Genomic DNA, 17,018 nt, shown 5'->3' with positions numbered 1-17,018 from the left:
CTTGTCTCTATATATACTATCTAACTAGAGGCTACATGGCGACGTTATTTAGGACCTCCAATATGTGTTGATTTTGTAGGGCACATGCCTTGACTTACAAGGCAAGTTTTTCTACGTGTGGGCCACATAGTTAGCTTGATCTTCAATCTAACAACATGTGTGGCACATGGCCAACTTGTTGACGACGTTTCTTATCCAAAAAGTCAATTAAAGACACCTATGAAGTCAAAGCAGCGTCTAGGAAGTTTCTAGGAAGCTTCTATATTAAATATTATAGAATTAACTTACTTTTACCTACTTTTACTTACTTCTACCTATTTGTATATGTAATTATTAGCTTACATGATTATGGCCGTGACATTACCCCCCCTTCTAGAGACGAGTTCCACGAGGAGCGATCATCATATGTTAAGGAAATCTATGATGCGACGAATTATATTCGCCACATACTCTGATCTCTGTTCTCTTTGAAGATGATTGATAGGGCCTCTCAACCATCGGTAGTGTCCCATACTAGGGCGGTAAGACCACCCACTTATTTGATCATTGTTGAGGCCTTCGTAACTTCCTTCAAATAGAATATTTGGAACACCATTAGGAGTTGTTCCTACCTCTAGCACAATCACCAAACATCCGGAGTCCCTTCCCAAATCGTGATACCAAACGAGTTGTATCTCGCCATCTATTCGAGGAAGAACATGTCATTCTTGAAGATCTTCATCTCGATTGCGTCGTCTTGAAGGTTGTGACAATCGTAATGTCTCGTCTGGCAGGTCAGCAAATGAAGGCTCTTGAGTTAAATCCGTTGGTTGTTGGTTCTCCATCTCCCGAGCGCCACTACTACAATGAAGCTACAAACAAGAATTGAAAGTAGAATGTTAACTTGCCTAGATGTTGTTTCTTTTATAAAGAAGGTTTTCATCTTGATTTTGATGGATGTGGTTGATGAAAAGCCTCCACCGCCTTTGCTGCATTTGCAAGATTCTTTACTGGCTCTCATGTGCGTTCACTAATATCATATCTGCGCCAATGGACAAGATATTCGAATTTATTTCGGCACTGCCTTGAATCTAAGACTTCTTCCACTTCAAACTCTTCATTATTTTCCACTTCTATAGGATGAGGTGGAGCTTGTCTTCTTCTTGGTATGTCCACTATCTTGTACGATTCAAGAAGAGATACATAGAATACTAGATGGATTTTCATTCACTCCAATAGGTGTAAATGATATGCAACTGGATTGATTTGTGTACAAATAGAAAATGGTCCAAGCCTTTGATAGTCCAACTTGTCACAAGGACGAAAGGTCTTGATATTGCGACAAAGTACCTATACCTTATCACCCAAGACGAATGATGGTTGTTCCTTTTGATAGACATCCGCATTGATCTTTTGTTGTTCTTAAGCTACTTTTAACTGCACCTTCATCATTGCATGTAGCTCTGACAAATGAATTGCTAAATCTTTCCTAGCACGATTATCAACTTTTGAAAAGTCAAAAGTATCAAGTCATGGATGATAACCATAATTAGCAAAGAAAGGTGTTTGTTTTGTAGAAGAGTGTACCGTGTTATTGTAAGCAAACTCTGCCAATGACAAAAGAGTTGTCCAATCATCTTGTTGGTAATTAATGGTACATCTTAAATATTACTCCAAAACTTGATTAACACGCTCCGTTTGTCCATCAGTTTGAGGATGGAATGTCAAAGATAGTTTTATATCCACTTTAAGAATCTTGAAAAGAGTCCGCCAAAATCTTGATACAAATTGAGTTCCCCTATCTGATATAATATCCTTGGGTAATCCATGATAGCGATAGATATTGTCAAGAAAGAGCTTAGCTGTTTCTTCACCTATGATAGATTTTGTACATGGTACAAAATGTGCCATCTTGGTAAAACGATCTACTATCACGAATATAGAGTCATAAGAATCTGAGATTGGAAGATTCAAGATGAAATCTATAGAAACAGAAGACCATGGTTGTTCTGAAATAAGTAATGGCTGAAAAAGTCCGTAAAGTTGATGACGAGGAGTTTTCGATCTTGAGCAAACATCACATGATTGTACAAAATCTTTAACTGCCTTCTACATTTGAGGCCACCAAAAATCCCTAGATATCAGTTCCAAAGTCTTATTATATCCGAAATGTCCTGCTGTTGGGAAGTCGTGACGAGCTTGAAGAACACGTAAACGTACTTCTCCTTCTAGAACATATAGGCATCCTTCGAAATAGAGTAGGTTGTTCTTGAATTCAAATTTAGATGGATCATGAGATTTAGAAGAATTGTTCTTGATATCATGAACAAGAGGGTCTGAAGACATACTTAACTGGACTTGCTTAAGGAAAGTTAAATCAACAGTCAATGTTGATTTTATTGCTCGAAGATGAAATTGTTCCGGCTTCAAGAGAACCGTTCATTGTTGCTCAAAAGCTGCATCTCTTTCTTTTGGTGCAAGATAAGAACATCTAGATAAGGCATCGTATAAACCTTGTTGTTTTCCTAGCCGATAAGTGATGATGAACTCGAATCTTGATAAAGACATGCTCCAACGAGCTTAACGACGATTTAATATGCATGCTGACATAAAATATTCGAGGTTCTTGTGATCCGTATACACGGTGACTGGAGTAGAAGTGCCTTCTAGATAATGATGCCATTCTTGAAAAGAATCCACAATTGCAAGAAGTTTTTTATCACGGATCTCATAATTGAATTCTGTTGCTGAGAATTTTCTTGAATGAAAGGCTACTAGATGAAGTTTGTCATCTGTTCCTATTTGTGATAAAACCGCATCCAGAGCAAAGTCCGATGCATCTGTTTCCATAAAGAATGCTTTGGAAAAATCAACACGATACAAGATTGGTGCAGAAACAAATGCTGTCTTCAAAGATTCAAAAGCAACTTCCGCTTCTTGATTCCATTGGAGTTTGTTTTTACAAGTCAAACGTGTAAGTGGAGCTGCAACTCGAGAGAAGTCTTTGATGAAGATCCGATAGTAGTTAGCAAATCCCAAAAAACATTAGACATCTCTTACCATTTTTTGGATCTTCTAGTCTATAATAGTTTGAACTTTCTTAGGATCCATCATAAGTCCATCATTTGAAATGATGTAATCTAAAAAATCGACTTGAGCAGTGTGGAATACACACTTTTCTATCTTGGCATAGAGTCCTGCATCTCTTAATTTTTGTAACACACGACGAACATGAAGTTCATGTTCTTCTGGATTCTTAGAATAGATCAAGATGTCGTCTAGATAACATACCACAAAATCGTCCAAAAACTCTCGAAAAACATCATTCATTAGATGTTGAAAAGCTGCTGGTGCATTTGTAAGTCCAAAAGGCATGACGTTGTATTCAAAATGTCCATACCTAGTTCGAAACATAGTCTTCTATTCATCTCCTTCTTTGATGCGTACTAGATTGTATGCTCCCTGAAGATCTATTTTTGTATAGATCTTAGCTTGATCCAGCTGATCAAGAAGTCCGGATATTAGAGGTAGTCGATACCTGTTCTTGATGGAAATCTTGTTGAGTCCTCGATAATCAACACACATCCGCAATGATCCATCTTTTTTCTTCACAAATAGGATTGAAGCTCTTGCCGGAGATTTAGAATGGCGTATGAAATTCTTGGCTAGATTTTCTTCAATATACTCCTTGAGTTCAACTAACTCATTTTGTGATAAACTACAGATTGGTCCAAATGGCGGTTGTGCTCCTTCTTGAAGGTCAATTGAGCAATCATAGGAACGATGTTCCGGGAGTGTATCCGCATTCTTTTTTTCAAATACATCTAGAAATTTTTTGATATTAGCTTGGAATGCCACTTGAAGTCTTTTCACCAATAGAAACGGGTGTAGCATAAATAATGTATGGTGATTCTTTCATAGCAGCATGCAAGAAAGCTTTTGTACCTATAAATAAGGGTTTAATTGAACTGAACTTAGGACTCTCTACTTGCTTAACTACATTGTTAGTTATACTTTTAGAGAAAGTAAGAGTTCGGGAAATCTAGTCTATTTGAGGGTTGTATTTTTCTAACCACGATAAATCTAAAATGAGTGGATTAGAAGGAGATCTAATGATATTAAATACTAAAAAACTATTATGACCATTGATTATTACTTCTATAGGAAGGGTTTTGTGAGTAATATCTCCAAAAGACAATAGACGACCATCTATGACTTCTACATGAACATGTTTAGTTTTCTTTACTAAAGATATGCTATGTCTTTTAGTAAATTCTTCATCTAAAAAACACGCTGAGGCTCCTGAATCTAACAAGGCAGAGACTTTGTAATGTTTAGGTCCTAAAATAACATTTAATATAAAACAAGGAGAGGACTCTGAGGAGAGAATAGGACCTTTACTAGAAGTTGTGCAAGGTTCCAACCGCACGGTTCCTATTGTAGCTGGACAAACTCGTTTTCCGACATAATATCTTCTTTCACAGCCATACTCCTCATTTTGTGATTGCGTCGTTTCTTTGGACAATGTTGAGCAGTGTGCTTTGGTTCTCCACAATATAAACATAATCCTTCTTGACAACGACGAGTCTTTTCTTGCTCAGTAAGAGGTTTGAAACGTACTGCATCAATTTGCATATCCTCTACTTCCAAATGTATGTGTTGAAGAGGTGTTGGTGTTGCCATTGAATTATAGTAACGTTGAGGTCCACTTGTACGGTTCTCAGATCGAAATTCAAAAAGGTGATTGTCACACTTCACAGCAAAGTCAATTGCTTGACTCAATGTTTGAGGATCAGGTAAGTTGAGCATTAATTTTTTTTACCTCATATTGTAATCCGTACAAAAATTGGCTAATAAGTGCAGCATCATCCCACTTGATATCAGTTGCAAGTTGTCGAAATTGTGAAGCATATAATGTTACTGATCGATTGTCTTGTCGTAAAATACGGATCTTATTGGTTGCAACATGAATTGCATCATGTTCTCCATATATGGATTAAAACTCTGCCAAAAAAGCCTCTAGATTATCCTATATTGGATCTCATCGTTCAAGAAAAGATAAAAACCACGATAGTGCTGAACCTGAAAGAAGCGTACCAATGAATTTAACTTGAGATCCTGGAGTTGGATAGCTTTGGGGTTGAAGTTCAATCACAAGTTGCACTTGATTGATAAATCCTCGAAACTTGGATCTGGTACCATCAAACTTCTCGAGTAGAGCAATTCTTGGTTCTCTAACATTTGAAGGGCGTTCCACCATAAGAGAAAGGATATAGTTTGGTGCAGATGTTGAAGCAGCTCCAATTATTTCTATATCTTCACTTCTTGCCAATCTTGTTGCTCCTTGTGGTGGTAAATTGAGTTGATGCATTGCAAGTATTAACTTCCTCAATTGCTCTTGCATTTGTGCCATTGCACTCTTCATTTCAAGAAGTTCTGCTATGATAACACTTAGAAGAGAGAAGATGTCTAATATCACTCAAGAAAGCTAGAAAAGAGGACTTGCAGACAAAAAAAATACTAAGGACAATATCAGTTTAGAAGAGGGTAATCCACAACTTCTAATATGCTTATATCTTATCAAAAAAAAAGGGTAATCCACTCTTAATCAAGATTAGACAAAGCTCTGATATTGTACGTGTACTCTTGTGAATCTGTCAAGGACAAGAACTCGATGAAAAAACAATTCAGACAATTGAGCCTTCACTCAAAGAGAGGTAACAAAATATATATAAATAAATATATATATTGAAAGAGGAACTGGAATAGCTATTGCCAAAAGACAAAAAAACTAGAGACCCTTGAAACTAGACTAGAAGCAAGAAAGGAGTTGACAAGAGTGAAGAAGCCTTCACTCTTCTCTCTATATATACTATCTAACTAGGGGCTACGTGGTGACGTTCTATAAGACCTCTAATATGTGTTGACTTTGTAGGACACATGCCTTGACTTACAAGGCAAGTTTTTCTACGTATAGGCCACATAGTAAGCTTGATCTTCAAGCTAACAACATGTGTGGCACATGGCCAACTTGTTGACCACGTTTCTAATCCAAAAAGTCAATTAAAGACACCTATGAAATCAAAGCAGCATCTAAGAAGTTTCTAGGAAGCTTCCATATTAAATATTATAGAATGAACTTACTTTTATCTACTTTTACTTACTTCTACCTGTTTGTATATGTAATTATTAGCTTACATGATTATGGCCGTGACACTCTGAAGAAGAAATGATTAAGAGAACTCTCTCTATATTTCTTCTTATATCTGTCGTGCTTACACAACAATACATGAACATGAAATTTCAAAGTCATTCTGATCTCATATCCTATCTACTTCTTGCAGAGAAGCAAAATGAGCTACTCTTGTGCAATGCAAAAGCTCGTCCTACTAGAACTATACTTCGAATATCTCATGCACTTAATATTTCAAAATCTATGAATAAAATTATATAAACATGGGAAACATGCTTATAAGTATCACGATAGTCATAGTCATGACTATTTCTACCTATGTGGAAAGAAAAAACGTTCTATTATGAATTATAGTAGAAAAAAAAATTAGAGATGCGTTCTTGCCATAAATGTGGAATGATTGGACATTTAACACAGGCGTGTATCGAGGACAAGAACATGATAAAAATAAATAAATAAGTGAGACTTCTCTCAAAGAAAGATGATAAAATGAAAATAACTTGATATGTATATTAGGAAAGAAACTAGAATGGCTATTGCCAAAAGCCAAGAAAACTAAAGACCCTTAGAACTAAACTAGAAGCAAGAAAGGAGTTGACAAGAGTGAAGAAGACTTCACTCTTGTCTCTATATATGCTATTGAACTAGGGGCTACATGGAGATGTTCTATAGGACCTCCAATATGTGTTGACTTTGTAGGACACATGCCTTGACTTACAAGGCAAGTTTTTTACGTATAGGCCACATAGTTAGCTTGGTCTTCAAGCTAACAACATGTGTGGCACATGGCTAACTTGTTGACGACGTTTCTTATCCAAAAAATCAATTAAAGACATCTATAAAGTCAAAGTAGCGTCTATTAAGCTTCTAGAAAGCTTTCATAACAAATATTGTAGAATTATCTTATTTTTATCTACTTTTACTTACTTCTACCTATTTATACATGTAATTATTGGCTTACATGCGTATGTCCTTGACATTACCCCCCCTTCTAGAGACGAGTTCTACAAGGAGTGGTCATCATATATTGAGAAAATCTAAGATGCCACGAATTGTATTCGTCACATACCTTGATCTTTGTTCTCTTCGAAGATGATTGATAGGGCCTCTCAACCATCGATAGTATCCCATACCAGGGCGGGAAGACCACCCAGTTATTTGATCATTGTTGAGGCCTTCATAACTTCCTTCAAATTAAACATTTGGAACTCCATCAAGAGTTGTTCCTACCTCTAGTGAAATCACCAAATATTGAGAGTCCCTTCCAAGGTCATGATACCAAACATGTTGTATCTCACCATCTATTCGAAGAACAATATGTTGTTCTAGAAGATCTTCATGTCGATTGCGTCGTCTTGAAGGTTGTGACAATCATAATGTCTCATCCGGCAGGTCAATAGACAAAGGCTCTTGAGTCGAATCTACTGGTTGTTGATTCTCTATCCCCTCAGCGTCACAATTAAAAAGAAGCTACAAATAAGAATTGAAAGTAGTATGTTATCTTGCTTAGATCTTGTTTCTTTTATAAGGAAGGTTTTCATCTTGATTTTGATGGATGTCGTCAATAAAAAGCCTCCACCACCTTTACTGCATTTGTAAGATTCTTTATTGGCTCTCATGTATATTCACTAATATCATATCCTCGCCAATGGACAAGATATTCCAATTTATATCAACGTCGCCTTGAATCTAAGACTTCTTCCACTTCAAACTCTTCATTATTATCCACTTCCGTAAGGGGAGGTGGAGCTTGTCTTCTTCTTGGTATGTCCACTATCTTGTACGATTCAAGAAGAGATACATAGAATACTAGATGGATTTTCATTCACTCCAATAGGTGTAAATGATATGCAACTGGATTGATTTGTGTACAAATAGAAAATGGTCCAAGCCTTTGATAGTCCAACTTGTCACAAGGACGAAAGGTCTTGATATTGCGACAAAGTACCTATACCTTATCACCCAAGACGAATGATGGTTGTTCCTTTCGATAGACATCCGCATTGATCTTTTGTTGTTCTTAAGCTACTTTTAACTGCACCTTCATCATTGCATGTAGCTCTGACAAATGAATTGCTAAATCTTTCCTAGCACGATTATCAACTTTTGAAAAGTCAAAAGTATCAAGTCATGGATGATAACCATAATTAGCAAAGAAAGGTGTTTGTTTTGTAGAAGAGTGTACCGTGTTATTGTAAGCAAACTCTGCCAATGACAAAAGAGTTGTCCAATCATCTTGTTGGTAATTAATGGTACATCTTAAATATTGCTCCAAAACTTGATTAACACGCTCCGTTTGTCCATCAGTTTGAGGATGGAATGTCGAAGATAGTTTTATATCCACTTTAAGAATCTTGAAAAGAGTCCGCCAAAATCTTGATACAAATTGAGTTCCCCTATCTGATATAATATCCTTGGGTAATCCATGATAGCGATAGATATTGTCAAGAAAGAGCTTAGCTGTTTCTTCACCTATGAGAGATTTTGTACATGGTACAAAATGTGCCATCTTAGTAAAACGATCTACTATCACGAATATAGAGTCATAAGAATCTGAGATTGGAAGATTCAAGATGAAATCTATAGAAACAGAAGACCATGGTTGTTCTGAAATAGGTAATGGCTGAAAAAATCCGTAAGGTTGATGACGAGGAGTTTTTGATCTCGAGCAAACATCACAAGATTGTACAAAATCTTTGACTACTTTCCACATTTGAGGCCACCAAAAGTCCTTGGATATTAATTCCAAAGTTTTATTGTACCCAAAATGTCTTGCTACTAGAAAGTCATGACGAACTTGAAGAACACGTAATCGAGTTTTACCTTCTAGAACATATAGGCGTCCCTCAAAATATAGTAGATTCTTCTTGAATTCAAACTTGGAAGTATCATGAGACTTTGAAGGATTTCCCTTATTATTACAAATAAGAGGATCAGAAGACATACTTGACTGAACTTGTTTAATGAAAGTTGAATCAATAGTTAGTATTGATTTCTTTGCTCAAAGATGAAGATGCTTTGGCTTCAAGAGAATTGTCTGTTGTTGATCGAAAGCAACATCTCTTTTTTTTGGTGTGAGGTAAGATCGTCTAGAGAGTGCATCTGACAAACCTTATTGCTAAATAGTTTTCAGGTCTGTTGCATTGGTATCAAGGTTTTGAAATGACAGTAGCATAGTTGATTTTTGGTTTAATAAATAAAGTTGTTTTTTACATATTTTTTTCTTATCATAGATAAATACCTAAATTTGAGATTAAGCATAAAACAGTATAATAATGTTTGAACGTAGAAAAAAATATCAAAATTCGTTGCTGAAGTCTATTTGCATTCCTATATGTTGTAACTCATTGAGGAAGAATAAATAAATAATTAATTGATTTTAATTTTTTGACATGAACTTCGTATAAATATAACACAGTTTTTTATTACTATATGATATGTGAATCTATTAATAAAAAACCAATTCATCTGATTTGATCATTTTTTGAAAAATTATTGTGAATAGATGTATATCATCTCATATCATGAACAAATCTTTGATCATCTTATAAACAAATAATAGCAATGTAGTATACTTTGAAAATCCCTTTGATCCACCTGGTAGTGCTTAATGAAAGATGTTTACACGATTTTTTTTTCTAATTACATTACTAATCTGAATTAAATAAATATAGAAAAATTCAATGTTCTTTTTTGTAATAAAGCAATAATTTGACTGTATGAATTTTGAGAAATCTCAAAATTTGTAAGAATCGCATGACTCTTAAACAAATACAACAAATATTGATATTGGGTCCAATCTTATACATGTATGTACTACTTTGTATATAATCCTACCCAAAAAAATTATTATATATATAGGGAAATGTGAAATCGACCCAAACTTTTACGCCTCCGTCCCCGTTCCCAGCCCCCAGTCCCCTGCCCCGACCTGCCCGTCCCAATTCCCGGCACCCATCTCCCGTCCACGGGCCTCTTGCGGGGCAGCCCAGTCGGAATGGGAAAGGAGATGCTCCCCGACTGGAACCTCGGCGTCCTCTGCATGTTCGTGGGTAGGAATCACTTGCAGTAGTCAAAGGGGTGATCCCGCAGTAACTCACTGGGCTGATAAACCTCATGCGATTAGTTTAGATTATGAATTCCTTCGAAGGCATCCTGCCGCCATTGTTGCCTCAATTGGTGACGACTTCCACCTTCATATTATTGCGAATTTCTAGCTCTTCATCGCAGATTGGGTTTGCCTTAGCCGTAAACTGAAACCAAGGGAGTTCCCCGGGCTCTACATTCTTGTGGAAGGCGAACACACCTGGGTATCTCTTCAAGAATGTAATGATTCGTTTACTACCTGTCTGCCCTATGTAGTCTTAGCACTTGCCCAGATCATACAGAGTCACGGAATCCTCTGGATCAGCAAGAAGAAGGTCCGTTAGTTGTCTCGATTGGTGATGGTTGATCTATAAATATATATTTTTAAATTTTAGTAGTAAAAAATATATATATTTATATATTGTTTGGAATTTCGAAATATGGCTTGGGGATGATTTTGGTGGAAGTTTGAGTTGTAAAAGATATCTAAGATTCAATTCTCTCTCTCTCTCTCTCTCTCTCTCTCTGTATATATATATATATATATATACACACATTTTTTTCAGATAATCCAATAAAAAATTAACCAAGCCAAACAAATCAAAAATCATATTTTTTTTATTTTATTTTATGTCAATTTAATATATTTATTTCTTTTCTAAATGAAAATATTTCTCACAATGTAGTGCTTGTAAATACACAAACACACACTCGTGTGTATATCTATGTATATTCTCGCACCTTTACTCATCCCTCCGTTGAAGATCGTGGACGATCATGGTGGACGACGACCTCCTTTGACGAACGTGAACGTTCATCAACGATGACGATAGATGACCGTTTCATGACGATCGTCGACGATCACGCGCCACCTCAGCGCTCGGAGCCGCCGCCGCCGCCGCCTCCTCGAGTGGGGGTCGGGGGAGGAACGCAGTGGAAGAAAGAAAGGGCGATGGCTGTGGCGATGTCAGTAGGAATGGGAATGGGCATGTAATCTCCAGCTTGGACAAATCCCCTTGTTGCGCACAAGCCCAGCCCAGCTCCCTCCGCATCACCCAGATAACTTAGTTGATGCAATGGAAACGTGAGTCGAGACTGGAGCCAAGGCCCTTTGACCGCTTGTCTGTCTAGCTGGCGCACAGTTCGATCCTGGAATTGATTCCGACTTTTTGCAGGTACAACAACTTTTGCAGTACCCGTTAAGCATCTTGCCATTTCGAAGTTCCTGGCTCGATTCCGCGTTGACTCTAGCGGCTGCGTTCTCACACGCCCAACGAGGCTTCGTTGACAGTTGTGCGGTGCAAGGATCTCGGAGGAAGGTTAGTTGTTCTCTTTGGACGAGACCTAGTCACAGTTGCTGATCGAGTAACATAACAGCGTTAGAAAACGCTGTGTGTGAAGATGGTTTGCTGATACATCGGATTTTTTTGTCTTTTTTGCCTTTTTATTTTTTTATTTTTTTGCAGGAATTGAGATATGCCTTAGAGGAACGATGTATCGATGTCGGTTAAGAAATCGAGTCCACTGGTATTCGCCTGGTGATTGGCAGACACTGTCCAGAACTTTGTGAAGATGAGCGGAACGGATGGATTTGCAAAGTTATTGCTGTCCATGCAAGACGGACCCTGTAACCAAAGTGTATGTACATAGTCGATGTGTGCAAGTTCATCAATCAGAGATTTCGGCAGCCAAGTTGCTTTTTTCATCAATTTCTGGCCATTCCTCTGCTGCTCCATGTGCAAATGTTGAACAAAATTCTACTTCCACGGCCTATGTTCTGTCCGATTCATGAGGCTGGCTAGGTATGCGAATGTACAAACACCCACAGATGCTGTCAGTGATGAGCTCTATAAATCACTCTCGCAATCCATGCCAATCCTCCCAAACAGCTGTCCTACACTTCAGACAGCAATCATGCTCTTCAGTATGTGGAATTGTCTGGAGCAGGTGTGAAGTGATAATAATTCTTCTTGGAAAACTACGACGATGATATACGTCTTGCAGGAACTAGGATCAGCTACGTCGTCCACCAGTGAGGGTCGAAGTGATCTAGCCCATCGTGTACGACTCAGTGGGCAAGTTGATCACCGTGCTCTTGGTTTTGGTCATCATTTGGATGCTGTTGGTGATTCCTTGCGACCCGATACCACTGTCTCGTAGGCCCTGGAAAGGAAAGTGATCAGGCCCTCTCGCAGGCGCTGCATTGATTTGAATAGTTCCAGATTCCATAGCATCACTGATCAATATTGCTTTGTTGATATCCTTGGTGAAGACGCAGCCCTGCAATTCACATCAAATGCGTCGGATCACTTCACTGCTGGACCGTTCAGCATCACTGTCATTTAAGAATTAAGTTGTCGAAGAGTGCGAAGCAGTTCAAAATCAGTGTAATTGTTTCATGGGTTGAAAGGTGGCACCTGAAGACCAAAATTGTTTGCGTTGCAGTGATGAATGCCCTCCTCCACTGTCTTGATCCGTATGACAGGGATCACTGGTCCGAAGGGCTCCTCCCACGCGATTCTCATGTCAGCTGTGACATTGTCAATAAGAAGTGGCCAGATCAAGTTCCCTTCTCTCTTCCATTCCTGCAGAGCACCAACGGATGTTTTCATGCGGATCAAGAAAAATAACATAAAATAGAATATAAAAAATTGTCATTGTGATCTGCTGCTCAATTCTGTCCAAAAAGATACAAATTTAGAAATTTCAACCGATGCAGCGGAAAACTAATCGAATCTGGGGCGTACCTGGTGGAACTTGGCTTTCTTGGCCTTGGCATCCTCCACGAGTCCCTGGATGAAGTTCGCTGAGGACTGGCTGACAACTGGAGTGATGTCACAGTTATCTTCAGGCATACCAACTTTGAGCTTCGTCATCTTCTCTACGATCTTGGTCACTAGTTCTTCCGCGACTGATTCCATTACACAGATTACCTTCACAGCTGTGCAGCGTTGTCCACTGCAAACCTCCAGGGCATATGAAGGTATTAGTCTCAAGCGTGAAAAATTACATGCCAGTGATTTTCTTCTTAATATTTACTGCACTATGAAAATAGTTTTTAGCGTCAGAGGAATGAAGTCGCAAACCTGTAAGAGTATCCACCCTTAATGACATTGTTCGCAGCGAGTTCAAGATCAGCATCCTCGAGAACAAGGCAGCAATCCTTGCCTCCGAGCTCCATCTGAAGTGGAACCATGCCAGCTTTTCTCGAAATTGCAATACCAGTGTCACCTCCAGTGAAACTGTTCCAGAATCGCACCAAGGCAAGTCCTTAAGAACTGGGAATGTTAAGATCAGTTGCAGTAGGCAGTAAATATTCATTATGAAATTTGTGGAAGTGGGATATTCGTAAGACTTTACCTGATGCAATTGATGCCCGGATGCATAGTCATCAGGTCTCCGATCTCAGATCCCTTCCCTGTGATTGCAGAAACTAACCCCTTCGGGAATCCCGCCATATGAAGGCAGTGCACCATGTGCAAAGCAGACACTGCACCCTGCGTAGGAGGCTTCAAGATGACTGCGTTTCCTGCAATTAAAGCTGGGGCGATCTTGGACACGGCCAGGTTGACAGGGTAGTTAAATGGGGGAATGGCAAGGACCACGCCAAGAGGAATCTGCAGGGAGTATTGAAAAATATTAATGAAATCAATAATAGAATCCACAAGTTGCAATTGGATTTCTATCGAAGACAACTTACTCCACACAATCCGAGTGTGAAAAAAGCTTCGTTACCTTCGAAGCAAGGCAGTATTTATTTCTGCCGTTTCCTGGGAAGCTGTCAGACACCAAGAACTTGCCCTCGGCCAAGATTCGAATGCCCTCCTCTGCTGAATATGAAATAAGATCACCAGATCTAACGACCTGGATGCAAAAGCCCACTGTTATTCAATTTCCAAATCAGAGAGGAAAAAGTAGATGCACCAACAGAGGGAGACATTTTGCTTAGTCTATACAGGATATAATTTAGCTTCCAGGAGACAGCAGGCGATAGTTGAGGGATAATTTTCACCTCAGTAACGGCATCTTTTTGGGGTTTGGCAATTTCCTTCACAAGAGCCTCCGCAATGGGGTTCTTCTGGTCTTTAAGGATCCCAGCGAACCTGTGCAGCGCTTCAGCTCTCTTCCACAACGGTGTCTTGGCCCATATTTTTTGCGCAGCATGGGCACTCTCCACGCTTTTGTTCACCTCTTCTTGAGTGCAGGCTGGAACAGCCGGACAAAATCATCATACTTTAGAACTTACATGTACTGTAGAATGCACACGTTCAAGATTGAATGAGATTTTACAATTTTTCTAATCAAAGTGATTCGAAAGCATGATTCAAAAGGGAGAGGAGTTTATTGACAGGGTCATAAACGGTGTTAACGCGTTCTTCTTATGCTGCACTAATTTAATCAACTCTGCAAGATTCTCCACGCTCCTTGAGAGCATAAAAAATTAAGGAATTTTTTTCCCACGAGAGCAAGCTCGAATTGTGGTGGATTAAACCACAGTAGCAACGGTTCAACGACAGGATCAAATTGCGTCAAGCCCTCGGCGGTCAAACCGATGTCGTACGGAGGATTAGGACGATTTTGTAAACGTAATGAATGGTTAGGAGCCATTTTCACAGCACCACAATTGCGCGATGCACGTGATTTCCTCACCTTCGAAACAAAATTGTCAACAACGAATGCTCGCATTGAGCCGTCGGTGAACACTGCACATCTTGTACTTAAGTTATACTGGGTATTGAAAAATTACGAAGAGAACAGCTACGGACCTTGCACTTTGTATTGCACTTTCAACGTGGAGGGATTGGTAATGCCCACAGACCTCCCCGACGAGGACACTTTCCACTCTCCATCCGCATAGTACTTGAAGACGTCGCCGTCGAGAATATCTTTGAAAAATCCTTGACCCGCCATCTTTACCAAAACTCCTGTCGAAACTGTCGAAAGCGGAGACGCTAGTTAATACGGAACCCGTCATCGGCTCATTGTGCACCATTACCTTTGAAGGTTTTCTAAAGTGAGAAGGAAACCCAGAAGAGAATAAAAAACAGGCCCCGAAGCGGAGCAAAGGCATGGGTAACGATCAGAGCGCGGGTCCACATACCCATTGCTCATCCAATTTCAAACCAATTAGATGAACCTCTATCCACAACGACAGCACAAACCAGAAGGTCAGATGAACACATAGACAGTAACGACAATGCAAAACCGTTCAATTAGCTCAAGTTCGAAGCCTACATGACAGCGTGGCACCCCCGCAGGAAACTAGTCCTCAACACCATTTACGCCCTGCCCACAGCCACTAACCGTTTCCAAGCCCTCTCCACTCGCAACAACTATAACAGCAACAACAAAACGAAATTAAAAAAAAAAAAAGGCTACACAAACTAAGCCAAGACATGTAGCCGCGAGCAATGCGCCCACAAAGCACCTCAGCCAAATACCCACCTCCACCACAACAACCACCATGGCGACGACCTCAAAAAGATCGAAGCACCAATTTGCACCAGAATTGCAAAACAAACGCGATCCATCGGATCCAACAGCCCAAACTTCGCAACTTGGAAAAAAAAAAAAAAAAAAAAAAAACTCCCCAACGTCTCACGAGGGAACACCATAATCCCGTCACGACTACGGCAATGCAACTGCTCCAAAAAACGGGGGCTCCTCACCTCGTCGAAACCGCAACTGCCGCGGACAACTCACTCAGCTACAAAAAAAAGTTGTGTATCCAACAAGCACGAGGTGTGGGTTAATAAAGCAACAGCTGAAGAAGGGGAATTTTACCGAGCAGAAACGGGGGAAGACGGGGGGCGTGGATTTCACCACCCCAGCGACGATCGGGGATTTGGTGGTCGCCTGGCGGATCCTCGCAAGTCCAGAAGAAGCAACGGAAGAAGAGAGAGAGACTCCGCGACACGACCTCGCCGCTGTTGCTTTGCCGTTCAGTCAGTGGCACAGGGGAAGGGGGCGGGTCACCCGATGTTTCCCAGGGCCTTCGAGGGTGGGCCCGGCCCGGCCTGCGCGCGTGCCCAATGGAGTGGGTTCGTTCCCATGAGTGGTTCTCCTTTGTTCAGGCTCTGGAGTTGACGCTGTGTTCCTATTGGTCGATATATATATATTTGGGTCTTTTTCACACTGTGCGGTTCTTTCTTCTAAAAGTATTGATTTAGTTGATAATGCGGAATAGAAATTTCATGAAATCATATTTATGAAATCATATTTTTGGGTTTCACTTTAATTATTCAAGTTAAGTTGAAATTTATAGCAAATAAGTAAATTACGATATATATATATATATATATATGTCACAACCAAAAAAATTCTAAGGCATATATATATATATATATATATATATATATGTGTCTTTGGATTTGTAAGAGCAAAAACAAGTTGTGTGTGTTGAACAGTTTAAACTATTGCGGCTTGTGAATGAATTCCCAAAACTTATTTTCAATGAATGACAAATGCATAAGTCCTCTTGGGTATCTTTATTTAATAAACGGTTGGTTGGAAAAAGGTTGGTTTACTTTAATTTTCTATTCTACCAATTGCACTCTACGAATATGCAATGACAATTTTGATTTATAGTTTATTTTTGTGGTTTCTTATTTTATTTGTAAGTTTCATTTCGTAATTGTAGTAAAAGTGTTAATATTGTTGGTGCAAATTTCTTTTATCAACAGAACCAAAAGACGTTAAATCACAAAAAATGAAAAATTCATATCCCTTGTTTGCTATTATATTAGGCACAGATATGAAA

The 17,018-nt window shown here is 39.1% G+C and overlaps 1 protein-coding gene across 4 annotated transcripts; it reads right to left on the bottom strand.

Annotated features, from left to right (window-relative positions):
- Positions 1-11,937: 11,937 nt before the first annotated feature.
- On the bottom strand, positions 11,938-16,193 carry LOC112272971 (NADP-dependent glyceraldehyde-3-phosphate dehydrogenase). Of its 4 annotated transcripts, none has more exons than XM_024501222.2 (10): positions 16,043-16,178; positions 15,494-15,591; positions 15,025-15,192; positions 14,271-14,464; positions 13,994-14,122; positions 13,619-13,875; positions 13,345-13,500; positions 13,006-13,216; positions 12,676-12,843; positions 11,938-12,538 (listed from the first exon to the last, which is right to left on the bottom strand). In XM_024501222.2, exons 3-10 carry the CDS (start codon positions 15,167-15,169, stop codon positions 12,308-12,310), a joined length of 1,491 nt encoding a protein of 496 aa, XP_024356990.1. In that variant the 5' UTR covers positions 15,170-15,192; positions 15,494-15,591; positions 16,043-16,178; the 3' UTR covers positions 11,938-12,307. The 4 variants fall into 4 exon arrangements, with proteins under 4 accessions (XP_024356990.1, XP_024356989.1, XP_024356991.1 ...); XM_024501221.2 differs by lacking the exon at positions 16,043-16,178 and adding an exon at positions 15,928-15,979; XM_024501223.3 differs by lacking the exon at positions 15,494-15,591 and having other exon boundaries at positions 16,043-16,193.
- Between the last annotated feature and the right edge of the window lie 825 nt (positions 16,194-17,018).

Source organism: Physcomitrium patens, chromosome 20 (genome assembly GCF_059467195.1).
Source record: "Physcomitrium patens ecotype Gransden chromosome 20, ASM5946719v1, whole genome shotgun sequence".
NCBI lineage: Eukaryota > Viridiplantae > Streptophyta > Bryopsida > Funariales > Funariaceae > Physcomitrium > Physcomitrium patens.
This window is presented reverse-complemented; position numbering and strand designations above follow the sequence as displayed.